General features: G+C 66.5%; 1 protein-coding gene across 4 annotated transcripts in view; it reads right to left on the bottom strand.

Annotated features, from left to right (window-relative positions):
• The window catches only part of DGKA (diacylglycerol kinase alpha), a 29,158-nt gene extending 7,127 nt beyond the window's left edge, over positions 1-22,031 (bottom strand). The window contains exons 1-10 of one of the 4 annotated variants that reach the window (XM_044995458.1): positions 21,778-22,031; positions 4,422-4,517; positions 3,681-3,757; positions 3,431-3,563; positions 2,928-3,008; positions 2,642-2,691; positions 2,225-2,299; positions 1,832-1,951; positions 1,405-1,522; positions 263-351 (exon numbers count right to left, since the gene is read on the bottom strand). In XM_044995458.1, coding sequence (XP_044851393.1) covers positions 263-351; positions 1,405-1,522; positions 1,832-1,951; positions 2,225-2,299; positions 2,642-2,691; positions 2,928-3,008; positions 3,431-3,563; positions 3,681-3,757; positions 4,422-4,491 — 813 coding nt within the window. In that variant the 5' untranslated portion in view covers positions 4,492-4,517; positions 21,778-22,031. Of the gene's footprint in view, positions 1-262; positions 352-1,404; positions 1,523-1,831; positions 1,952-2,224; positions 2,300-2,641; positions 2,692-2,927; positions 3,009-3,430; positions 3,564-3,680; positions 3,758-4,421; positions 4,518-10,092; positions 10,591-13,578; positions 13,639-13,691; positions 13,743-21,777 lie in introns of those variants that run through there. The other 3 variants (XM_044995456.1, XM_044995455.1, XM_044995454.1) reach the window with 3 other exon arrangements.
• Between the last annotated feature and the right edge of the window lie 455 nt (positions 22,032-22,486).

Genomic DNA, 22,486 nt, shown 5'->3' with positions numbered 1-22,486 from the left:
GGCAGTGAGCGCTACGGGGGCTGGGAGCCAGGACGCCTGGGTTCTCTCCTGGCTCTGGGAGGGGAGTCTAGTGGTTTACAGGGGGGGTGGGGGAGGGCTGAGAGTCAGGACTCCTGGGTTCTAGTCCCACAGTGTGTCAGCCCATCAGTGGCAAGTCCCTTCTGCGCGCTGTGCCTCAGTTTCCCCGCCTGTCCATGGGTTAGTGAGCACGTGGCAGGCCCTTGGGGGACCGGACACGGGGGGTCCCCTGCCCCCCACTCACGCTGGTGTCCTTGCGGGACTTGGCATAGGTGCTGATGCAGCTGAGGGGTGCCCGGCGGGCGCAGCGCTCGTGGGCCGTGAACTTGCAGACTGGAGGCAGAAAAGGCAGGTTAGTGACCAGGGAGGAGGGGCATGAGCTGGGCAGGGGCGGGCTTAGCTCCTCCCCTAGCCACACCCCCTTAAAGGTCCTGCTCAGTGATTGGCTGGGCTTCGAGCAGGCCAGCCAATCACATCTGACTGGAAGGAGGTGGGCGGCGGTTAGCACAGGCACAATGCTGATTTGCTTGTGTTTCATTGGCTGAGTGAGAGGTGGGCGGGGTCGCCCCAGGCTGAGCCCCCCCCAGCCCCCCACTACTCACAGCGCCCCCTGGGCACCTTTCCCAGGCTTGTGACCATTTCTCCGGGGGGCCGAGGTGGGGGGTCCCCCTCCCCCGGCCGTGCCCGCGTCGGGGGAGGGAGTGGGGGGCAGAGGGGGGGGCCATGCCCGCGTCCGGGGGGGCAGGGGGGGGGCCGTGCCCGCGTCCGGGGGGGCAGGGGGGGGGCCGTGCCCGCGTCGGGGGGGCAGGGGGGGGGCCGTGCCCGCGTCGGGGGGGCAGGGCGGGTCGGGGGGGCCGTGCCCGCGTCGGGGGGGCAGAGGGGGGCCCGTGCCAGCGTCGGGGGGGGCAGGGGGGGGCCGTGCCCGCGTCGGGGGGGCAGGGGGGGGCCGTGCCCGCGTCGGGGGGGCAGGGAGGGTCGGGGGGGCCGTGCGCAGGTCGGGGGGGCAGAGGGGGGGCCGTGCCCGCGTCGGGGGGGGCAGAGGGGAGCCGTGCCCGCGTCGGGGGGGGCAGAGGGGGGCCCGTGCCAGCGTCGGGGGGGCAGAGGGGGGCCCGTGCCAGCGTCGGGGGGGCAGGGGGGGGCCCGTGCCAGCGTCGGGGGGGCAGGGGGGGGCCCGTGCCAGCGTCGGGGGGGCAGGGGGGGCCGTGCCCGCGTCGGGGGGGCAGGGGGGGGCCGTGCCCGCGTCGGGGGGGGAGAGGGGGTCGGGGGGGCCGTCCCCGCGTCGGGGGGGCAGAGGGGGGCCCGTGCCAGCGTCGGGGGGGGCAGGGGGGGCCGTCCCCGCGTCGGGGGGGCAGGGGGGGGCCGTGCCCGCGTCGGGGGGGCACTCACAGGTGCAGCACAGGCCCTGCTTGCGCAGCCCGAGCAGGAGGGTCTCGCAGACGTTGCAGTAAACGGGCCGGTTAAAGTGCTTCAGCCGCCACATGTGCTGCCCGTCGTCTTTCATGTTCTGGGGGGAGAAGAGGGTCGGTGGGGGCGGGGCACACGGAGCTCACTCACTTCTCCCCGAGGGGCGTGGGGCTCCCCTATGGGCCGGTACCACTCGGGGGGGGTCCCAGATCCACAGGAGCTTCCCCCCGACCCCCCAGTCCCGCCCGGCTGCTCCCCATCTTGCTCCGTGGGGATCCCCATTGCTGGAGGGGGTCAGACTCCCCCACAGCTCACAGCATTTCTGCCGCTCCCCAGGATCTCCCCCCTCCACCCCCGGGTCCCCCTGCCCCCCCAGACATCGCCCCTCTCTCCCCCCCCCCAGACTCACCACTTCCAGGCCCAGCAGCACCAGCAGGGGGATGGTGGTGACCCCCCCTCGCAGCCACTCGGCCAGCGACACCGTCCCGCTATCGTCATAGTCGATCTCCTTCATCATCTCCTGCAGGATCTGGGGGGGGGGGGGAGGGACATGGCTCAGGGGCTCCAGGGGGGTTGGCGAGCCCCCACCCAGCAGCCCCCCCTCCAAGAACCCCATCTGCCCCCGCAGCAGCCCCCACGGCTGGCGCAAGGGCCTGCCCCCCCCACGGGCTCGGGGCAGCCCCCCCCCACATGCTGCCCCCTGCAGTGCCAAGGGGCTGGTGCCTCTCCAGGCAGGAGGGGGCAGGGCCAGGGCCAGGGGCAGGGCACCCCCCCCCCCCCACGGCGCCAGCCCGGTACTCACGGGTTTGAGCTCCGTGACGTCCCAGTCCAGGTACTCGGCCACTCGCATCATCTGGGTGATGATCCGATCCACCTCCTGGGGGGGCACGGAGGGGGGGAAGAGAGCGGGTCAGAACCGGCCCATGGGGGGGGGCGAGCGGGTCAGAACCGGCCCATGGGGGGGGCAGGCGGCCCCCCAGGGACGGGGCACCGGGGATGGACCCGTCGCTCAGCCCTGAGGCCAGAAGCACCTGGGGGGTCCCTGGAGAGGTGGGGGGGCAGCGGCCCCCCTTGCCTGCAGGGCTGGACCCAGCCGGGGGGGGGGCTCCCAGGCCCCGGGGGGGGTCCTGCAGGGGCCAGGCGCTCAGAGCGGGCAGTGGGGGGCACTGGGGTGAAGGGGGCGGGGGGGGCTGCGGCCCCCCCACCCCACGGCACTCACCGAGCTGTCCAGCAGGCCGTTCCCATCCTTGTCGTAGAGCTTAAAGGTGACTGGGGGGAGAGAGAGCGGAGTCAGTGGGGGGGCCCCCAACCAGGCCCAGACCCCCATGGCCACCCCCCGTCCAGCCCACATCCTAGCACAGCCTGGCAGCCCCCACCCGTCTGGGGACCCCTCCCCCCTTAGGAACCCACCGCAGGTCTGAGCCCGAGAGCTGCACCAAGCTCGTCGCCTCTCCATGGGCCTGGGGCGGGTGGGACATGCCCCCCCGGTGCCCCCCCAGACTCACACTCCAGCTTGTCCTCGGGGCGTCCCCCCTCCAGCAGCGAGAAGTAGCAGGAGACGTCGTTGACGCAGACCAGGCCGCTGCCTGCAAAGGGACAGAGCCGGCGCTGAATCCCGCAGCCCCCCTGCCCCACACGGGACCCAGGAGATCGGGCCCCGAGGCACATTCACTCCTTGGCTTCAGCTCCCATTGGGGGGGAGGAATGGTGAGCAGTGACGGGAAACAGGGGACCCTCTGCCCCCCCAATATCAGCTGCAGCCCCCTAGCCCCAGGCAGCCTGTGCCCATGTCACCCCCCTCCCCAAGGCAGGGGGGGGGCAAGACACAGGCCCTATCCTCAATTCAGCTCTGGCCACTGCAGCAATCTGGCTAGCAACTGCCCCCTGCTGCCTGGGATGAGAACTGCTCCTCTGCGTGTCATATCCCCCGTACAGTCAGCATCTGATGGGGATTCTCCTCCAGCTCAGTCAGGCTGACGGAGCAGGCGGGGCCGGTGCACATCCTTACCTGGCTGCTGCCCGGGGGCCTCCCCGGGCGAGGTCTGGAAGGACAGGAAGAGGTGCTGGCAGAGCGCGTCTGAGATCTCCTCGGCCTCCAGGTAGCTCCGCATGAACAGCTTGAAGCCCTCAAAGTCGATCGACTGGGGGGAGGCAGCGGGGGGGGGGCAGTTAGGGGGGGGCCTGGCTCAGAGCAGAGGGGCTCTGGGGTCAGACTGGGACCCCCCGGGGGGCACGGGGGGGCATCGGGGCAGACTCACGTCTCCCTGCAGGTGCTGCACCAAGGTGCCATCTCCATAGAACTCCTGCAGCACGTCCTGGACCTTCCTGCTGCTGTCTGGGGGGGAGAGACGGGGGGGGTCAGGATCCCAGGTTCCCCCCCGCCCCCGAGCCAGGAGGGGGGAGCAGCCCTGGCCTGGGGCAGACACTGCCCAGACCCACGGCCAAGCCCTCCCCATCCCACAGCCCTGCCGGGGGGGGGGGGGGGAGCTGCAGTTCTGCCACCGTGACCCCCGCCCTGCTCTGGGGGCAAATCCAGCCACTCTCCTGCCCCCCGCAAGCCTCCAGGCAGGTCAGCCCCCCCGGCCGGAAATCAGCCCCACCTGCAGGCCTGGAGTGGTGGTACCAGGGCAAATCCCCAACAGAGGCGACCCCCTCCCCACTGCAGAACCTGATGGGGGCTCCCAGAGGGGCCGACCCCCCCAGTGCGAAGCGGGATGTGGGTGGGGTTAACACTGGCATGGCTGGGCTCAGCTGCCACCCCCCCATGCCGCCCTCCCCCCACCCGGGGCCCGATCCTGCTCCCGCCAGAGCAGGGGCAACTCCCCCCCGGCCCCCGCCCGAGGCGGAGCCCAGCCCAGCGGGGCTGGCGCTCGCTGGTGGGGGGGTGCTTCCCCTTGGCACCCCGATGCCCTGGGGGGGACGGGCCGTTCCCACAGGGATCCCCCGGGGCAGCGGGACCACGGCGAGGGCAGGGCCGTCCCGGGGGGCCGGTTACTCACAGTCAATGTACTTCTGCAGGTGGGCGAACTCCTCGGGGCTCAGGGTGGCCCACTCCTTGCTCTCCGACATGACGCTCTGGGGCCTCCGGGCTGCGGCTGCGGGGGAGCGGGGGGGCAGTTAGACACCCGTGCGGGGGGGACAACAGGAGCCAATGGGAGTGAGGCCGCAGAGCACGAGGGGCCCCGGGGAGGTGCCGGGGGGGGGGCGCTGGGCAGTGCCCCTCCCGGATTAGCTGAGTCGGCACATTCCCCGTCTCCAGTCCCCAGGCTCCGCCAGCCAAGCCCCTGGCGCCCCCTGACCTGGGCCAACCCGGGGGGGCTGCGCGGGGGCTGCCGGGAGTGGGGCCTGATCCGCCCCTTCTGGACCCACTGCCGAGACCCCCGGCCCCACGGGCTCTTAAAGGGATGTTCCCCAATTACCGACGGGGGGGGGCTGGCCGCCCGCCAGCAGACGGGGGCACCGTTTGCCCCAGAGCAGCCCCATGGCCAGCGCAGACACCCCTGCCGGCTCCAGCGCCGCGGGGATCCGGAGCGGGACTCTTGGGGGGCGCCTGGACCGGCCGGTGCCCCAGCAGCCTGGCACGGAGCTGCCGGCACCAGCGGTTTAGAGCGGCCACGCCGCCGGCTCTGCTCAATATTTAATGGTGCCAAGTCACGGCTGGGGGGAGCTTTGTGGTTCTCCAATCGCGGCTGTGAATTGGGGATGGGGGGGGGAATCGTCTGATTCAGAGACACAAACTGGGGGGGGAGAGAGGTGGGACGTGGCAACAGGCCAAGCTCCGCGAGGCCTGGGGCGCAAACCGCGTAAGGACCAGCTGGAGTCCAAAGGCAACAGCAATGCCTGGGGGGGGGGGGGGCTGAGCAGCGTGAGGGAGGGGCCGCCACCGCTCCAGCCTCCCCCCCCAGATCTTGATTGGCACGGTGCCCCCCGCAGCATCCAGCCCTGTTCCCGGGTCTAATGGTTACTGCAGGGGACTTAGGAGCCAGGATGCCTGGGTCCCGTTCCTAGCTGTGCCGCCGAAGCTCTGCTGACTGCCCCTCTGTGCCTCAGTTTCCCCCTCAGGGGCTAATAGAGCACTGAGTGCTTGGAGATCCTCCCGCTCAGTGGGAGCAAGGGGCTGTTAGCACCAGGGGGGCGCCTGCTCTGGGGCGGCCCCCCCGTTTCCTTCCCCGGCAGCAGCGTTTTCCCAGGATTTGAGCCCACCAGAGGCCTCCCCCACTCCATTACGGAGATGATTTATTCATGTTGATACCGATCTCGGCGCACACCTGGGAGCTGCCGGCCGCACTAAGTGCTCCGAGGTCTCTGCGGGGCAGGGAGAGGACGGGACGTGCCGCCCCCATTAACGCTAATGGGGCTAATCCGAGCACCGGGGCCGCCAGCAAGTCTGAGACCCCAGAGCGGCTTGGATGGTGCCCTCAATCCTGACCCACAGCCCCTGCTAGCCCAACCCTGGGTCCCCCCAGCCCTGCCGGTGCCTCTCACTCCCGACCCGCAGCCCCCTGCTAGCCCAGCCCTGGGTCCCCCCAGCTCTGCCGGTGCCCCTCACTCCCGACCCGCAGCCCCCTGCTAGCCCAGCCCTGGGTCCCCCCAGCTCTGCCGGTGCCCCTCACTCCCGACCCGCAGCCCCTGCTAGCCCAGCCCTGGGTCCCCCCAGCCCTGCCGGTGCCCCTCACTCCCGACCCGCAGCCCCCTGCTAGCCCAGCCCTGGGTCCCCCCAGCTCTGCCGGTGCCCCTCACTCCCGACCCGCAGCCCCTGCTAGCCCAGCCCTGGGTCCCCCCAGCCCTGCCGGTGCCCCTCACTCCCGACCCGCAGCCCCTGCTAGCCCAGCCGTGGGTCCCCCCAGCTCTGCCGGTGCCCCTCACTCCCGACCCGCAGCCCCTGCTAGCCCAGCCGTGGGCTCCCCTCCAGGACAAGCTGGAGCAGTAACTCACTGCTTAGCCAGGCGGGGCTGACGGTCACTAGTGCGGCTGAAGGGGGAGCCCAGGGCTGGGCTAGCAGGGGGCTGAGGGTCGAGAGTGAGGGGCACCGGCAGAGCTGGGGGGGAAGGGCACAAAACTGGGGGTGCTGGCTGGGAAGACGGGGACTCAGGGCTGAGCTAAGAGGAGCTGAGGGGCTAACACGCAGGACAATGAAAATGAAGGAGGGGCAGGAGGCAGGACTCCTGAGTTCTCTCCCGGCTCTGGGAGGGGAGCGGGGGCCAGTGGGGGGGGGCGCTGGGAGCCAGAACTCCCTGGGTTCTCTCCCGGCTCTGGGAGGGGAGTGGGGCCCAGCGTTTAGCTCTGCCAACCTTCCTGTACCCCGACCGGCCCCACCCCCCGTTCCGCTAGCTCCAAGGCCCTGCAGCTGGGGGGGGCTCTGACTTTGCCTCATTCCCAGCCCCCCCTTTTCATCCCAAACATGTGACTAACCAACCCCCAATTCACCCCCCCCCCGGGGCAGCTGCTCTGGGGCCAGCAGAGCCAGGAGTCCCCCCCCCACCCTATGGGGCCGGCTGGGGGAGGGGACGACAGAGCCAGTCCAAGCCCTTTAACAAACGACTTCTGCTTTCGGTGGCTCCATTTTTAGAGCAGTTGGGGGGGGCCACGCCCACAGGGATCCCCCCTCCCTGGGTAAACATGGGGCTGTCCCAGGCCAAGGAACAAACCACTGGGACCGGGGGGGGGGCAGGGTGCTGGTGCCTCCTCCCCCAACATACCCCCCCAGACACGCCACCATCACCCTACACAACCTCACCCCCCTGTGCCCCCCCCAGCCATGCACATGCCCGCACGCAGCCCCCCCCATGGTGCATGCCCAGCTGGGGGGGGGCAGGCGGCCGCTCAGCACCCCCCCTTTCACGTAGGGGGTTGGGCTTCGAAGGCGGCTTTGCTCAGTGCCCGCCCCCAGGGACCCCCTGGGCGAGGGGGGGCAGGAAGGAAAGGGGGAGGCCGAGGGCTGGCGTGAAACGCGGCCCAGGCAAACGGCCCCTGGCACCCGAGCCGAGACTGCAGAGATCCCAGGGGCCTGGCTAGCTACCCGCCCGCCCCCGGCGGAATGGGAGTCCCTGGGGGGAGGTGGGGTGCTCAGGCAGCCCGGCTGCACACGAGAGTGGGGGCTACGGGGTATGAGGGGGCTTCCCGACGCCTCTCAGGGAGGCTGCTGTCAATGCAGCCCCTAGGATGTGAGTTTAGTGGGTCCTCAGCTTCACCCTCACCTCTGATTGGCAGCAGCTGACCCCCCCCCCCAGCCCGATCAGGACTCAGAGATGGAGCCCAGCCCAGGGATAGTGCAGCTGGGGTCAGGCAGGGAAATTCCTGCCTGACCCCAGCTGGGGACCAGGCTGTGCCTTGGAGCATGAGGATTGCCAGCCCCCTGGGAGAATTCCAGCCTCGCTCCTCCAGCCGGCCTGGCCTTTCTGTCAGCTCACTTCCCTCTTTGCCCCCAGAAGATCCTGCCGCAGTGACTTCCACAGGGTAATCACCCGGGGAGGGGGGACCCGTGAGCTCTGAGCATCAGTCAGAACCGGGGCAGGGAAGGCAGATGCAGCCACAGCCAGGGTGAGAGGCCGGGCGCTGCATCTGCCTGAACAAACTTAGTGGCAAAGCGAATAAACCCTGTTGTTAACAGCGCCATGAACCTTCGCTAGCAGCTGTCGGATGCACTTATAGCCCCTGATAGGATCCTGCTCCCCCGCCCTTTATAGAAGGGAAACTGAGGCAGAGCGGTGATGCGACACAAAGCAAACCAGCAGGACTACTGAGAAAAGAACCCAGGAGTCCTGGCTCCCAGCCCCCCTACTCTAACCACTAGACCCCACTCCCCTTCCAGAACTAGGAACAGAACCCAGGAGTCCTGGCTCCCGGCCCCCCCAAGCTGTCGGGAGGAGGGCAGGCACACCAGGCCTGGGGGAAGGGGCACCGACTCCACCCTGGACACATCCCAGTGAGCCTGAGGTTACCAAGTCCTGCTAACTCCATCAGCGGCGCTAAATTTAGCTCAGTTCTGCCTGCCCCTGGCTCCAGCCGCCGAGCGCGGCAAATGGAAACCAGATGCTGGGAGAAGCCGTTTGGGGTTGGAGGCCAAAGCTTAACACCTTGATCCCCAGGGGACGGCCGAGCAGGGGGCCCGGCCCTGCTGCCCCCGGCCCCGCTGCCCCCGGCCCGGCCCACGACTCGGAGCAGCCTCGGCTCTGACCCAGCCCGGCTCTGCCTGGCCCTGCAGCGCTGGCTCCGCTCCTGGGACGCCGACTGGCTCGGGCCAGGGAGGAGAGAAGGGACCCCAGGGACTCACTGTGCAGCCCCCCAACCAAGGGTCCAGCCAGTCCCCCCCAGCCCCGGCTCCAGTGACACCTGACGGGCGTCTAGCCGCAGCTGGGGCCCAGGCGATCCAGGGCAAAGCCCCTCCCCCGACCCTTTGTCATGAGTGGGGCAGCGCGGAGGGGGGGGGGCGGCTCAGACACCAGCTCCCTTCCCTGGGACACCGCGGGGGCCTCTCCTCACCAGCCCCATTGCTCCAGGGGGGGGCACAGCAGGGCTGCACCCCAGCCCGGGGCGTTATCTCAGCCTGACGGAGGAGATTTTTGGCAAGGCGGCTGCTGTGCTAATGGCCCCACCCCGCCCCCCTTGGCATGGGGCTGCAGCTTCCCAGCCTGGGGGGGGGCAGCTCCCCTGCTACTGCGCCTCGGCCTCCCCCTTGCCACGTGCATCACGCCTCCCACCCCAGCGCCCGTCACCCAGCAAGTGCCAAGGTACCTGGGGGCTGCACAAGGCAAGCGAGTGCTGGCGCGGCCAGGGGGGGGGAGGGGGACACCGATCTTAGCAGCTCCTGACCCACAGCCCCCTGCTATCCCAGCCCTGCCCCCCCCCCCAAGATCTGCCAGTGCCCCCCAATCCTGGTCCAAAGTGCTCTGTAAACATGAGTCATTAGTTTAGCCTCACAGCCTCCCTGCTTTCCAGATGGGGAAACTGAGGCAGAGAGGGGCAGGGACTTGCCTACAAGCACCCGGAAAAGAACCCAGGAGTCTTGACTCCCTCTGGGGCTGCCCATCTTCACAGCATCACCTCCGCCCCCCCAGCCCAGCTGAGCCCGCACTCCCCCCCAGCCAGTGCTGGCCGGAGGCAGGGGTGGGAACACCGGGGTGCTGGCCCAGGCTGGCAGGCTCCCCCCCCACCCCCTCTGGGATTCCTGGCTAATGGGATCCAGCTGCCCTTAAATGCTTCCCTGACTTAGCTGGGGGGTGCCGCCCTGCGTGGGGCTGGGCCAGGGGCTGGGCCAGGGCTCGGCAGGGGGCCGACTGGCCACGCAGGAGGGGTGGGAATGTCCAGGGAATGGCTCAGTGCCCTGCTCTGGGACTCCCCCCCCCCCCTCCAGCTGTCTTCCCCACTCTGGGCAGGGGGCTTCCCGGGCGGGCAGGCAGGGGCAGCCTGGCCCCACTGCCAGGAGCCTGGGAATTGGCTGGCCCCCACCCATGCCCCAGCTGAGCTGCCAGCCCCCACCTGACTGATGGGGGGGGTCATCCCCCACAGGCGGGTCTTAAAGGGACAGCACAAGGAGAAGCTTCGGGGAAGGTGGTTGAGCTCGGGGGGGGGGGGGGGGGCTGGGAGCCAGAACTCCTGGGTTCCAGCCCCAGCTCTGGGAGGGGAGTGGGGGCCAGGACTCCAGGGCAGGGACTCTCCATTTTAACTCACTCGCACTGGACACAAGGCAGCTGTCCCAACGCCGTGAGCCAAGCGACAGTGGGTCTGAACTGCACCTGGCAGCCGGCTCCCCGCCCAGCTCTGATCTCCCTGGGCTTCCCCGCCAGCCCAGCCATCGGCTCTGACCCAGCCCCCAGCCAGATCCAGACACCGCGAGTCGGTTACTCCCTGCCATTGTCAGGCCAACACCCTGCGTTCCCAGCGAGTTCAGGCCTGCGGAACCAGCAGGCTTGAATGAAGGAAACACTCCTGCCCTGGGCTGCGGCTTTAACAAGTGGTTCGGCGCGTCTGCTGGTGCCGGGCCGCTCACCCGGCGTCTGACTCCGGGGGACCCTGTTCCTAGGCCGGGGCAGGGCGAAGCCCTAACTCCCCATAGCCTGGGCCTGGCCTGCCTCCCGCAGAGGTTCCAGCAGCCCCGAGGCAGCTCTAAGTGACACATTGGGAAATGGGGGAACAGTCACCACACAGGGCCCTGACCCCAGCTCCACAGGGGAGGCGCTGGGGGGGTGATAAGGTAATAACTGGAGATACACCAATCTCCTAGAGCTGGAAGGGACCTTGCAAGGTCATCGAGTCCAGCCCCTGCCTTCACTAGCAGGACCAAATGGCCCCCTCAAGGATTGAACTCACAACCCTGGGTTTAGCCGGCCACTGCTCAAACCACTGAGCTATCCCTCCCCCCTTTCACCCAGCCACAAGCCGAGCGCCACCGAGACTCCCCCGCCCCCACCAGTGACTGCAGCTCTCTCTCCCCTTGATTAACGGAGGTTCCTGCTTCATCCCGGTCTCTCTGCAAATGCCCCTCCCGCCGCACTTCAAAGCAAAGCCCCATCGGCCACCCCCTGCCCCCCACCCCCAGAGCAACGGGACAGTCTAGGCTGCAGCTCCCCAGAAAGGGTTCGGTCAGCTGGACCCTGCACCCCCTCCCGCCTCAGCACAGTCAGAGGGATCCAGCGAGCCAGGCCCGCCGCTGCCCCAGTCCCTCCACACGACCCACAGAAGGGATGAGCATGGGGGGGGGGTCCCCCCCTCGCTTGGCATCCTGAGCTGGGTCAGCGCTTGGATGAGGGCGGGCCAAGTTGCTGCCGGCCCAACGAGGGCACCCTTCCCTCTGCCCTCAGACCTCAAACCACCGCTCTGCCGGGCCCTGTCTAAACAGCTGCTGCGCCCCCCCCAGAGGTGGCCGCATCTCCATGGCGGAAGATGACCTGTCTATAGCCAGTGCTGGGGGAGGAAAGGCGCTCGGGAATCGCACGTTATTGTTTGTCCACCGTTCAGATCTTGGCAGGAAGTTATTCTGTTTTCCTTAATTAACAATCACTCCTGCCCCCCCCTGTTATTTACCCAGGAGCGCTCGTAAACGTGCCCTTTGGCACATGACTGGAGCTGGGCTCTTTAGCACAGGTGGATGCTGCCTCTCCGGTCTGAGGAGAATTGCTGGGGGCAGGACAAACCCTTCCCAGCCCGCGCGCCTGCAGCGTCGCTTTCTCACCATGGATCGTTCCAGGCTCCAGAAAAGAGAGTGTCAAAGCCAAGCAGAATATGAAGCGTAACCCCGGAAACTCGCCCCGAGGATCAGTTAACCGAGGGGCGGGTAGGACTGGGAGCCAGGACTCCTGGGTTCCATTTCCCCGGGAGCCTTCCCAGCGCTGAAGGAAGGTGCCCACGCTGGAGGTCCAGTTGCGACACACTCGGGGCGATTTCTGCCCTGGCGGCGAGGGAGCCGGACTGGCCAAAGCCCCAACCTGGCCCAGGAAGGATTTTTTCCCCCCATATATAAAAGTTAAACAAGATGGCGGGGCCTTTGTGACTTGAGTCACGGGGGCTGGTTTTCTCCTGGGCCAGGGCATCACACACCGAAACCTGCCTCCGAAATCCCGTGGGAGGCTGAACCCCTAAAAGCTCCAGGCCCCAGGGAGCCGATCCTCAGCTAGTGTTAACCATCAGTGCTCCCCCGTGCCCCCGGGCGCCAAGCCCAGGCCCCCCGGCTCCCGCACACAGAGATTCGGCTGGGCTCTCTCATTAGCAGAGCCAGAGGTCCCAGCAGGCAGGGTTGATCCCAGCCGGACCAGTCCTTGGGGCTCAGAGATTCACCAGCCAAGCCTGGAGCCAGAGCTCAGCACCCAGCAGGCACCGGGGTTGGGTTCGAGGTGCTCCACCGGGTGCTTTGCTGGCCACACAGGCCCATCACTTCAGGCAGGGGTCTTCCCCTGTGCCCTGCCTCACGGTTCCCCCTGGTCAAACCTCTGCCCCTCGCTACACAGCCACCCACTGCCACCCGCCGGCCCCACTCGGCCAACCGCCGGCCCCACTCGGCCACCCGCCTGCCACCCGCCGGCCCCACTCAGCCACCCGCCGGCCCCACTCAGCCACCCGCCTGCCACCCGCCTGCCCCACTCGGCCACCCGCTGCCACCCGCCGGCCCCACTCGGCCACCCGCCGGCCCCACTCGGCCACCCGCCGGCCCCACTCGGCCACCCGCCTGCCACCCGCCGGCCCCACTCGGCCACCCGCCGGCCACCCGCCGGCCCCACTCGGCCACCCGCCGGCCACCCGCCGGCCCCACTCGGCCCCCCGCCGGCCCCACTCGGCCACCCGCCTGCCACCCGCCGGCCCCACTCGGCCACCCACTGCCACCCACCGGCCCCACTCGGCCACCCGCCGGCCCCACTCGGCCACCCGCCTGCCACCCGCCGGCCCCACTCGGCCACCCGCCTGCCACCCGCCAGCCCCACTCGACCACCCGCCAGCCCCACTCGACCACCCGCCTGCCACCCGCCGGCCCCACTCGGCCACCCGCCTGCCCCACTCGGCCACCCGCCTGCCCCACTCGGCCACCCGCCTGCCACCCGCCGGCCACCCTCAGCCAAACACCCCAGCGCCTCCTCCTGTGCGGCCCTTTCCCCTTCGCGTCCCTGCAGCCCCCCAGCGCAGCGACGGCTCCATGGCAGCTCGGGGGGTAGGTGGGGAACGCGGCACCGCCCCGGCGGGGGAAGCCCTGGACCCCTCCGGCCCTGGCCCTGCGGGGCGGGCGCACAGGAGGGTCCCTCCTGGCCGGACTCTATGACTGGGGGCAAGAGCCCAGCCCCCCCCCCGCTCCCGGCAGCCCCCCGCCAGGAGGGACTGAACCAGCCCGCCCAGTGGGTCACCCTGGGGCCAGGCCGGGGCACGGAGAAGCCCCTCCCCCTGCGCAGCGCCGGGCACCGGAGCCAGACCCGGACGGGGGGGGGCTGCGGCCACCAGCTCCTGTGCTCGGCGCTGCAGGGAGCGCGGCACCCACCGGGCACCGCGAGCGGGGAGCGGCCGGACCCGGCTCCGGCTCCGGCTCCGGCTCCTGCCCGGGCGCTGCGGGAGGGGGAAGCCCCGGGAGCGCAGGGACCCCCCGGGCCGCCGCAAAGTTTCTTTGCCCCTCGCCGGCGCCGGGGGCTGCGGAGCCGGGCGGGGTCCCCGCAGCCCCGTCCCCCGGGCGCGCCCTACCTCGTCCGGAGCTCGGCAGCGCGGGGCGAGCCTGGGGCGCCGCCCGGCCGAGCCCGGCCCCGCTGACATCACACCCGCCCCGGCCCCTCCCTCCCCTGCCGGGGCCCCCGCACCTTCCTCCGGCGCGGCGCGAAGCGAGCTCCGGGCGGCGCGGGCAGGTTCTCCCGGGCCCCGCAGCGGGTTTGCGACGCCCCCTCCCGGAGCCTCCTGCCCCGGCCGGCTCGAGCGAGCCCGGGGGGGGGGACACGCTTAAAGAGACAGCAGCGCCCTGCACCAGCGAGAGCAAACCCCGCAGCGCCCCCCCCCCCGCCGGGTTAGTTACAGCAAGAATCCAGCCCGGGGGCTGGGCCGCTGCCAGCAGAGCTTTTCTGGGACCCCCCCCCGGGACCCCCCCACGCCTGGGCCTTGAGCCGCAGGGCTGGGGGGGGGCTTGGGGCTAAACTCAGGGGTGGTGCAAGCAGCTCCCATTTCAGCGTGGGGGGGGGGGGCTGAGGTGGCAGGTGGCAGGACTGGGCGGGAGCCCCCGGCGCCCGTGGCAGGAGGAAGGCCCCAGCCCTGGCAGGTGTTTGCCAACCTGCTCTGAAAACCCTCCAGTGATGGCGATTCCACCACCTCCCTGGGGGGTTACTGAGGGGTGTGGGGGCAGCCGCCTTCCCAGGCCGGCCTGCGCCCGAGTGTGTGGGGCTGGATTCGTGCAGGGGGCCTGGTGTCTCTCTGCTCCCCAAGCCGGCAGCACGCGGGGGCCTCTGGCTCTGTGCAGGCCTGACTCGATGGGGCCGCGTGGGCACCTGGGTGCTGGGCCCGGCCCCGTCTCCGTGCTGGGGGGGGGGGGGTTTCTGGGTCCCTCCGCGTGTGAGGAATCGATCTCGGTGTGTACCAGGTGCACGTCCGTGTGGGGGTGGAATCAGCCTGGATCTCTGCATGTGGGTGCAGGCGTGTACCTGTGTGCGTGTCGCTGGCTCATCCCTCGGCACCGACCCGTGGGTGTGCCGGAGCCAGCCTCTGCAGCTCCGTGCACGTGGCCAGCCCAGGCCTGCCCTCGCCAGGCGCCTGTCAGAGCCTCGCTCCGGGCGCGCAGGCTCCGAGTGCTCTCTGGGATCGACGCCAGGCTGCCAGGTGCGAGGGGGTGGCACTGATCCAGAGACAGCGGCAGGAGGGGACCTGCCCCCCAGTCCCCTTGAGCTGTTCGTCCCTTTCTACGCCCTCATCCTTCTCCCCCAGGCGTGATCAGTGGGCACACGTGTGCTGCGAAGGGGCTGCCCCCCCACACCCAGTTCAGTCTGGGCCCCAGCCAGCCCTTGGCCTTGGTGCTGGGGGGTTAAGGGTCCCACCTGGGAACTGGACTGAGACCCAGCAAACTCACTGCACTCGGGCCACCGGCAAGCCCTTGCAGTCTGGGCAGGTGAGCGGTGCTCTCCGAGCAGCTGGCTCCGGTGCGGAGTCTTGCGCCCTGGGCTACCAGTCCAGATCCAGTTGAGTTGCTGCCACGTGACTGGCACGGATGGGCCCCCTCCCAGCCAGGCTTGGAGGAGAAGCCAAGGACTGACCGGGCCGGGGAGACTCGACTCCTGTCACTCCTGCTGGGGCCGTCTGCAGACAGAGGAGCCCAGAGCGGAGGGCGGTAGCCCCAGAGCCCCAGGGCGAGGCACAAACCCTGCAGCTGGAATTTCCCCTTCGTGGGCTGCCGAGCTTTGCTCTGCGGGCTGAGCGTGTGTGTGGGCGGGAGGCGCGAGTGCTGCGGGGAGCCGATGCCGCCTCTGCAGCTGTTTCCATCCAGGGCCGCCCGGGGGGGGGGGCAAGTGGGGCCCCCACGAGAATATAGTATCTATAGAATTGCAACTTCTTTTTTATGGAAGCGGCCCCTGAAATTGCTTTGTCCCCGGCCCCCTGAATCCTCTGGGTGGCCCTGAGCCCATCTCACGTTACCCTGTTACCCTCCTTCCCGCCTGGCTGTGCAGATGGGGACAGGGAGGCCAGGAGAGGAGAAGGGACTTGCTCCAGGCCCAGCAGTGAGTCAGTGGCAGAGTTGCTTGGCAGTTCCTGGCCCACTGCTGGGGACCCAGGCAGTGCTGCCCTCCACGATTGCACGGTCTCTTCAGTGCCGCAAACCAGGCTGGGGCGGGGGGGCTGGACTCTGGGCCGTGTGCTCTGCCCCCCTCTCTAGTTCTACCCCCCCCCCATTTCGTACAGAGCCTGGGAAAGCCTCTAGCAGCGGCTCGCGCTGGGAGCAGATCGAGCAGCCCCCAGGGCTCTGCCCGAGGACGGTGCAGACCTGCAGAAATTCCGGCCTGTCGCTCAGCCGCAGCGGAGCCGGAAATAGGAGCCAAGTAACAAAAGCAGCGTTTTTATCTCCCCTGGGGATCTCCGGCCGTTGCAGCATTGTGTGTGCTCCGCGCGAGGGCAGGATGTGCCCACACCAAGCCCCGCCTCGCGCCCGGAACCCCCCGCCACAGGTGGGGCCACACGGCCTGGCCCTTGGGGGGAACGAATCGATGGCTGGGCGTGGACACGCGGCCCAGGTCGGGAGGGTGTTACCGAGGTGAAGGGACTGAGCACGTGGCAAGGGGGGATTTCGCTCCCGGGACACCCGGAGCGGAGCCAGGAAAAGCCGTTCCCGCCCGGCAGCCCGCGTGACCGCCCCGGCCCCTCGCTCAGTCGGAAGGCCCAGGAGCCGATGAGCCATGTTGGTGGAGCTCGTGGGGTGGGCAGGGTCCCTCTGGCTGGGGCGGGGGGGGGGGGGATCTCACTGTGCTGTGGGTCTGGCTCAGAACGAAGCAGGCACCGTTCCCAGCCCTGCATTGACTCAGTGACTGTGCTGCCAAACAGGCTGTCGAATCGAAATACCAGCTCGGCTGAATCACGCCGCTGTGGCGGGGCCGACCCTGCTCCGGCTGACGAATTCTTCAAAGGCGGCTGGTTCGTCAGGCTTTCAAACGACAGCCGGGGGGGGGGGGGCAGGAGCATATTTACCATCCTGTGAAACCCAACAGGAATGGGGGGGGGTCTGAAAAATAGGGGTGTTCAGGGGTTCCTAGCCATGCTGTGTAGTGGGTGACAGCTTCAGTTTGGAGCAGAGGTGGGGGTTGGGATACACTCTGAATGGGGTGTATGCGTTTGTATACACACACCATGACTCACACTCACAACTTCACCGCGTTGGCAAGGCTAGAACCCAGGTCTGCTTGCTCCTACCCCTTAAAGGAGAATCCCCAATAGCTGAAAGCAGTCTGGGTGCTATGGTACACAGTTGCCATCCTCATCCCATCCAGTAGAGGGCAGTGTTGAACATATACACAAACTGGGGCGCTAGAACCTACGTATTGTTAAAAGCTTTGCCATTTGTCAAACATAAGAACGGCCAGACTGGCTCAGCCCAACGGGCCATCTAGCCCAGTGTCCTGTCTTCCAACAGCGGCCAGTGCCAAGTGCTTCCGAGGGAACGAAATTACTGAGTGATCCACCCCTGTCATCCAGGCCCAGCTTCTGGCAATCAGAGGCCGAGGGACACCCAGACCCCAGGGTTGCATCGCTGAGCATCTTGGCTCATAGCCAGCGATGGACCCATCCTCTGTGAACTGATCTAGTTCTTTTTTGAACCCCATTATAGTCTTGGCCTTCACAACATCCCCCAGCGAGGAGTTCCACAAGTTAACTGTGTGTTACATCCTTGTGTTTGTTTTAAACCTGCGGCCTATTAATTTAATGGGGTGACCCTGGTTCTTGTGATATGTGGAGGGATAAATAACACGTCCTTATTCCCTTTCTCCACACCAGCCACGATTTACAGACCTCTCTCAGATCCCTCCACGGTCGTGGCTTTTCGAAGCTGAACAGTCCCAGTCTTTTTAATCTCTCCTCAGACAGAGGCTGTTCCATCCCCCTAAGCAGTTGTGTTGCCCATCTCTGTACTTTTTCCAATTCTTCTAATGCATCTTTTTTGAGACGAGGCGCCCAGACCTGCCGGCAGTATTCAAGGGGCGAGTGTACTTTGGATTTATATCACGGCATTATGATGTTTCCTGTCTTATGATCTAGCCCTGTCCTAATGGTTCCTAACATTCTGGTCGCTCTTCTGACGCCCGCTGGACATTAAGTGGATGATTTCAGAGAACTCTCCATTATGACTCCAAGGTCTCTTTCTTGAGCGGTAACAGCACATTTAGACCCCATGATTGCAGAGCTCTAGTTGGAATTCTGTTTTCCAAGGGGTGTTACTTTGCACTGATCAATGCTGAATTTCATCTGCCAGTGTGTGGCCCCGGCACCCAGGGCTGCGAGCTCCCATTGTAACTCTCTGCAGTCTGCTTCGGACTTTGCTATCATGAGCAATTTTGTATCATTTGCAAACTTTGCCACCTCACGCTCTATTTCTTTTTCCAGATCATACATGAATCTGTCTGACAGCACCGGCCCCGGAACTGATCCTTGGGGGACCTCGCTATCTACGCTTCACTGTGAAAACTGACCATGGATTCCTACCCTTTCCGCTGTTACTGACCTGTGAGAAAACCTTCCCTCTTAGCCCACGACTGCTCACGTTGGCGAGGGACCGTGGGAAAGGCTTTCTGAAAGACCAAGTTCACTAGATCCCCTGGATCACTTTTGTCCATGTTGGCTGACCCCCACTTGAAGAATTCTAATAGATTAGCGAGGCGTGATTTCCCTTCCCAAAAGCTGTGTTGACTCTTCCCCAGCAAAGGGTCTTCAGCTGTGTGTCTGATCAGCGTCCACAAACAATGTATGCCCCAGCCATGCACCCCAAGTCAGGGGGGATGGGGGGAGAGCCTTCCCAGCATGCCTTGCAGGCCCCCAGCCTTCCCGTGCACAGACAGGCAGCCTGCTAAGGTTGCCTCTGTTGAGCAATGGCAGCAGCTGGCAGCAGCTGTCTGCAAACACAGCGGCGTCACCCCCCCCCCCCCGGGACCACGCTGGCAGAAGGAAGGGGGTGGGGGGGGAGGCAGAGGCACAGTGCAGAGGAGCCAGGTACAGAGGAGCGAGTATGTTCCTGCCCTGGCATGAGTCACAGGTGGGGCCCTGCCCACACGCGGCACCTACTTCCCTGTCAGCCCCAGCGCCGCTGCCCACGTCTGAGTGAGAGCGAGAAACCGCCAGAGAACAAAGGGAAAGGAAAGGAGGAGCGAGACTCTGCAGAGCGGGGCTCCGGTGCTGACGCCACCGCAGATAAGCTCTGCTTCCTTCAAGCCGGGCTAGGACGCAGGAGCCCTGGGTTTCTGCCCCACGGTGTTCTAACCACTAGCCCATGCTCCCTCCCAGAGCTGGAGACAGGACCCAGGAGTCCTGACTCCCAGTTCTCTGCCCTGGCCACTAGACAACGCTCTCCCCTAAGGATGAGAACCCAGGAGTCCTGACTCGCAGCCCTCCACTCTAGCCACTGAAATACCGAACAAGACTAGAATAGTCCCACTGCGAGGAGCTCCTCTCGCTTTGCTAATGATTGAAAAACACGCAATAAAGAGGGTGCAGAATTACTGTGCTGGGCAGCCCACCGCCATCTCCGCGTAGCCCTGAAAGTGCCCGGCTCGGAGCTAACTGACGCTGCCCGACGGCACGTGGGAATTCGCAGGCACCATCTGCTCTAAGAAATGCACATGCCGCGGATATTAGCTTCAGCGAGGTCTGTCTCCCCCGCACCTGTGAGCTGGAGAAGGGGGGAAGCGGCAGACTGGAGCGAGAGGCCGGGAGGTGTGGGTGTGTTACAATGCGTGACCCCAGGGAGCAGCGCTCCAGAAATACCTGGACAGACACGGAAACGCCCTGAGGCTGCTCGAATGCCCATGGCTCCCTCTGGGCCTCGGGGAGCAGGGAACAGCCCCGGCGCAGCGTGCTCGGGCCACTCCCCCGCTCTGCCCCTCCAAGGCCCCGTCACGCGGCCAGAGCCGAATCCGGCTCGATCCCCTGTGTCACGCTGCTTTTCTACTGGCTCAAGCCCAGCCCACCATGCGAGTGCCCGAGTGGATCACGTGTTGGAGCTCTCGTGCCGTTGTTTACACTGGAGCCAGGCGAGCGTGCAAACCCCTCACCCCCGTGCAGAGTTTCACACTGGTTTGCACTGGTGTTAGCGACGAGGGACTCGGAGCCCGGTCCGGTTCTGCCAGGGCCAAGCGCAGCTGTGTCCAAGCCGTGGTTTGGGACTGATGGGGAGGTGTAAGGGGGGGCACTGGGGCAACTGAAGCCGAAGCATCGGCCCCTCGCCAAGGCTGGGCCGTCTCCCCGGTGCTCAGCACGACACCTGCTGGGTACTCGCTGCAGGGCTCAGGCCGGGTCTGTGAACGCAGCAGACACAGCTGAGCAGCTTCCTCCCGCTGGGTGTATCTCTCACTGGGATCAGAACTCAGCCCTGCCGGCAGCGCTTCCCTGCCTGCTGGCCACTCGACTGGTAAACCTCAAATCTCCGCCGATAGGGATCACCCACAGAAGCTCCTCGGCGTGTGCCCCGATGAATGGAGAGCGGTGATTGAGTGCCGGAGCTGGCAGCAGCGCCCTAGCAGCATGAGGGCTGCATGGCTGAGACGAGGGAGCCCAGCCTTCTCCGGGGGCGGCAAGGGGGGGTCCCGGGAGGCCCCCAGGGTCACCCCAGACATGCCCAGCCAGGTGTTTATCCCAACTGCTCTTACAAACCTCCACCTCCCTTGGAAGCCCCTTCAACTGCCTGGAGAGACAGAAAGATTAAATCTCCCTTGCTGCCAACTAAGCCCCTTGCATCTTGTCCTCCCTTCGGTGGACCTGGAGAACACCCGATCCCCGTCCTTTTTCTAACAGCTCTGCCATCAGGGCCCCCCGCAGCCGCCTTTCCTCACGACTCAGCGGATTGGAAATCGGCCGGGTCACGGTAACGGGAATCGCTCTGGGGAAGGGCTCCCGGCCAAGGGCCCGTTATGCTACACACACAGGCTCGTCTTCACTAGGATTTTTGAATTGCCCGTTAAACCCAGGTAGCTTCCGCGAAGAGAGAGCTGGCTCCAGACCAGCCAGTCCTGCTCAGGGGGAACTGCTGGAGCCGAAGGCTAGTGGGTAAAGCTGGGGGAACCCAGGGCTGGGCTAGCAGGGGGCTGCGGGTCGGGAGTGAGGGGCACCGGCAGAAGGTGGGTGGGGGAGCCCAGGGCCGGGCTAGCAGGGGCTGCAGGTCAGGAGTGAGGGGCACCGGCAGGCCTGGGTGCTGGCAAGTGAGGGGAAGGGTGGGAAGTACCCAGTCCCTTTATCCCTCACCGCCCACCCGGCCTGAGCTCCCGTCTGTCTCCACAGAGTTCGAATACAAAGATTTGCCAAGGCCTGGGGCTCTGCTGCCCCCAGGGGAGAGCGGCACCAGACAGCAAGGCCGAGCTGTCCAGCAGCTAGAACAGGGCCTGGGGCGTCGGGGGCCTGGCTTCTGTCCCCCTCCGCTCCCAGCAGTGAAACGAGGGTGACCAAGTGCCCACCGTGAGCAGGGCCCCAGGAGCAGCCAGTCAGGGGTGGGTCAGCTCCCGGGCTGGCAGGTGCCAAGCAAACACCGCGCAGCTGGTTCTCCGGCCAGCACACGCTCCCCCTCCCTTGCCCCTGCTGCCAGAAACTGCCCTGAGGCTGGACTGCCTCCCTTGTGCTCCCCTTGCGAAACTGCCACCCAGCCCAGCGCAGGGAAAACGGTGTTAAGCCCCCCCCCAGGGTTAGCTAAGGGAGCGGCCGCAGTGCAAGGCCCCCGCCACATGCAGCTCCCAGCACACACAGAAAAGGTGGGAGGATGGAGCCAAGCTCACAGCCCCACCCACAAAGCCTCTAGAAAGTCCAATCAGCTGCTCCCCTTGCTCCCAATACGCCTGCCGCTAGGGACCCTAATGCAACAGGTGAGGGTGGGGAGATCCCCAGAGCGGGAGAATCCTGCTGCCCTGAGAGGTGCAGGCAGCCGCTGGGGCGCAAATGGGGGCTCCAGGGGTGTTTGCAGCTGGCCTGAGGGCTCCGCTCGTTACAGAGTCTGGCCCTTGTGTTCCAAAAGCAGCTTCAGGGCTTTAAACGCACAGGGAGCGCCTGGGGTTTGGCCTAAATCAATTACAGGTTCTCCCTGCCTGAGTAATGGAGCTAATCCCTGTGTAACTACATTACCCCACGCTCTGCTAATTGGATTGATCATTGTAACTAGTTAATGAAACTCCAGCCAATCTTCTTAAATCAGATTGTTGGCTGATATGGAACTAATTATCTACTGACCTGGAGGTTGTGAATCAAATCAGAGGTTTCACTGCAGCTCCAGGGGAAATGGGCTTTTCCTTGCCATCTGGCCTTGCTCTCCGGCGCTCATGATGCCTTGTTAACGGCGGCAGGAAGGAAATGCTGTAGCTGGGGAGGCTGCCGGCTCTTCTCTGCCACTAACTAAAGACCCAAAACAAAACACAAATCTCCTGGGTTGCAAATCGTCCCCGGGGTTAATCCGAAGGTGGAACATCCAGCCAGGTATCAGCTCGGCCCATCCCATGGGGAGGCAGGATGGCGCAACGGTTACGGCGCTGTCTAGGATGGGGGAAACCCAGCTTACGTCCTTTCTGTGCCCCAGGAGTGTGACCGTAGCCGCTCTGGGCCACTTCCCCACCTGTAAAATGGGATTAGTTGCACTTCCCAGCCTCACCGGGCATCTGTGAGAGGCTCAGATCCTACCAGTGGGGGGCTGGATACAAGCAGGAGACAGACAGCTCCACAAGGGTGGAAATAGCATCTGTCGCCACCGAAAGTGGTCAGGCAGCTGCTGGGCTGTGATCAGCCACTGTAACAGCTTCCCTAGCGTGCTGCTACCATGGCCTCCCTCCCCTTCCAGCTGCCAGATCTTGGGTTGTCAGTGCCTGGGGGTGGGGGGGGAGGTGCATGGACACAGGATTTCCACCCCCAAGTGTCCAATAATCCATTCTAGAGCCTTGAGGCCAGA

This window comes from Mauremys mutica, chromosome 20 (genome assembly GCF_020497125.1).
Source record: "Mauremys mutica isolate MM-2020 ecotype Southern chromosome 20, ASM2049712v1, whole genome shotgun sequence".
NCBI classification, from domain to species: Eukaryota; Metazoa; Chordata; order Testudines; family Geoemydidae; genus Mauremys; species Mauremys mutica.
Note: the sequence above shows the minus strand (reverse complement) of the source record. Positions and strands in the feature narration are given on the sequence as shown.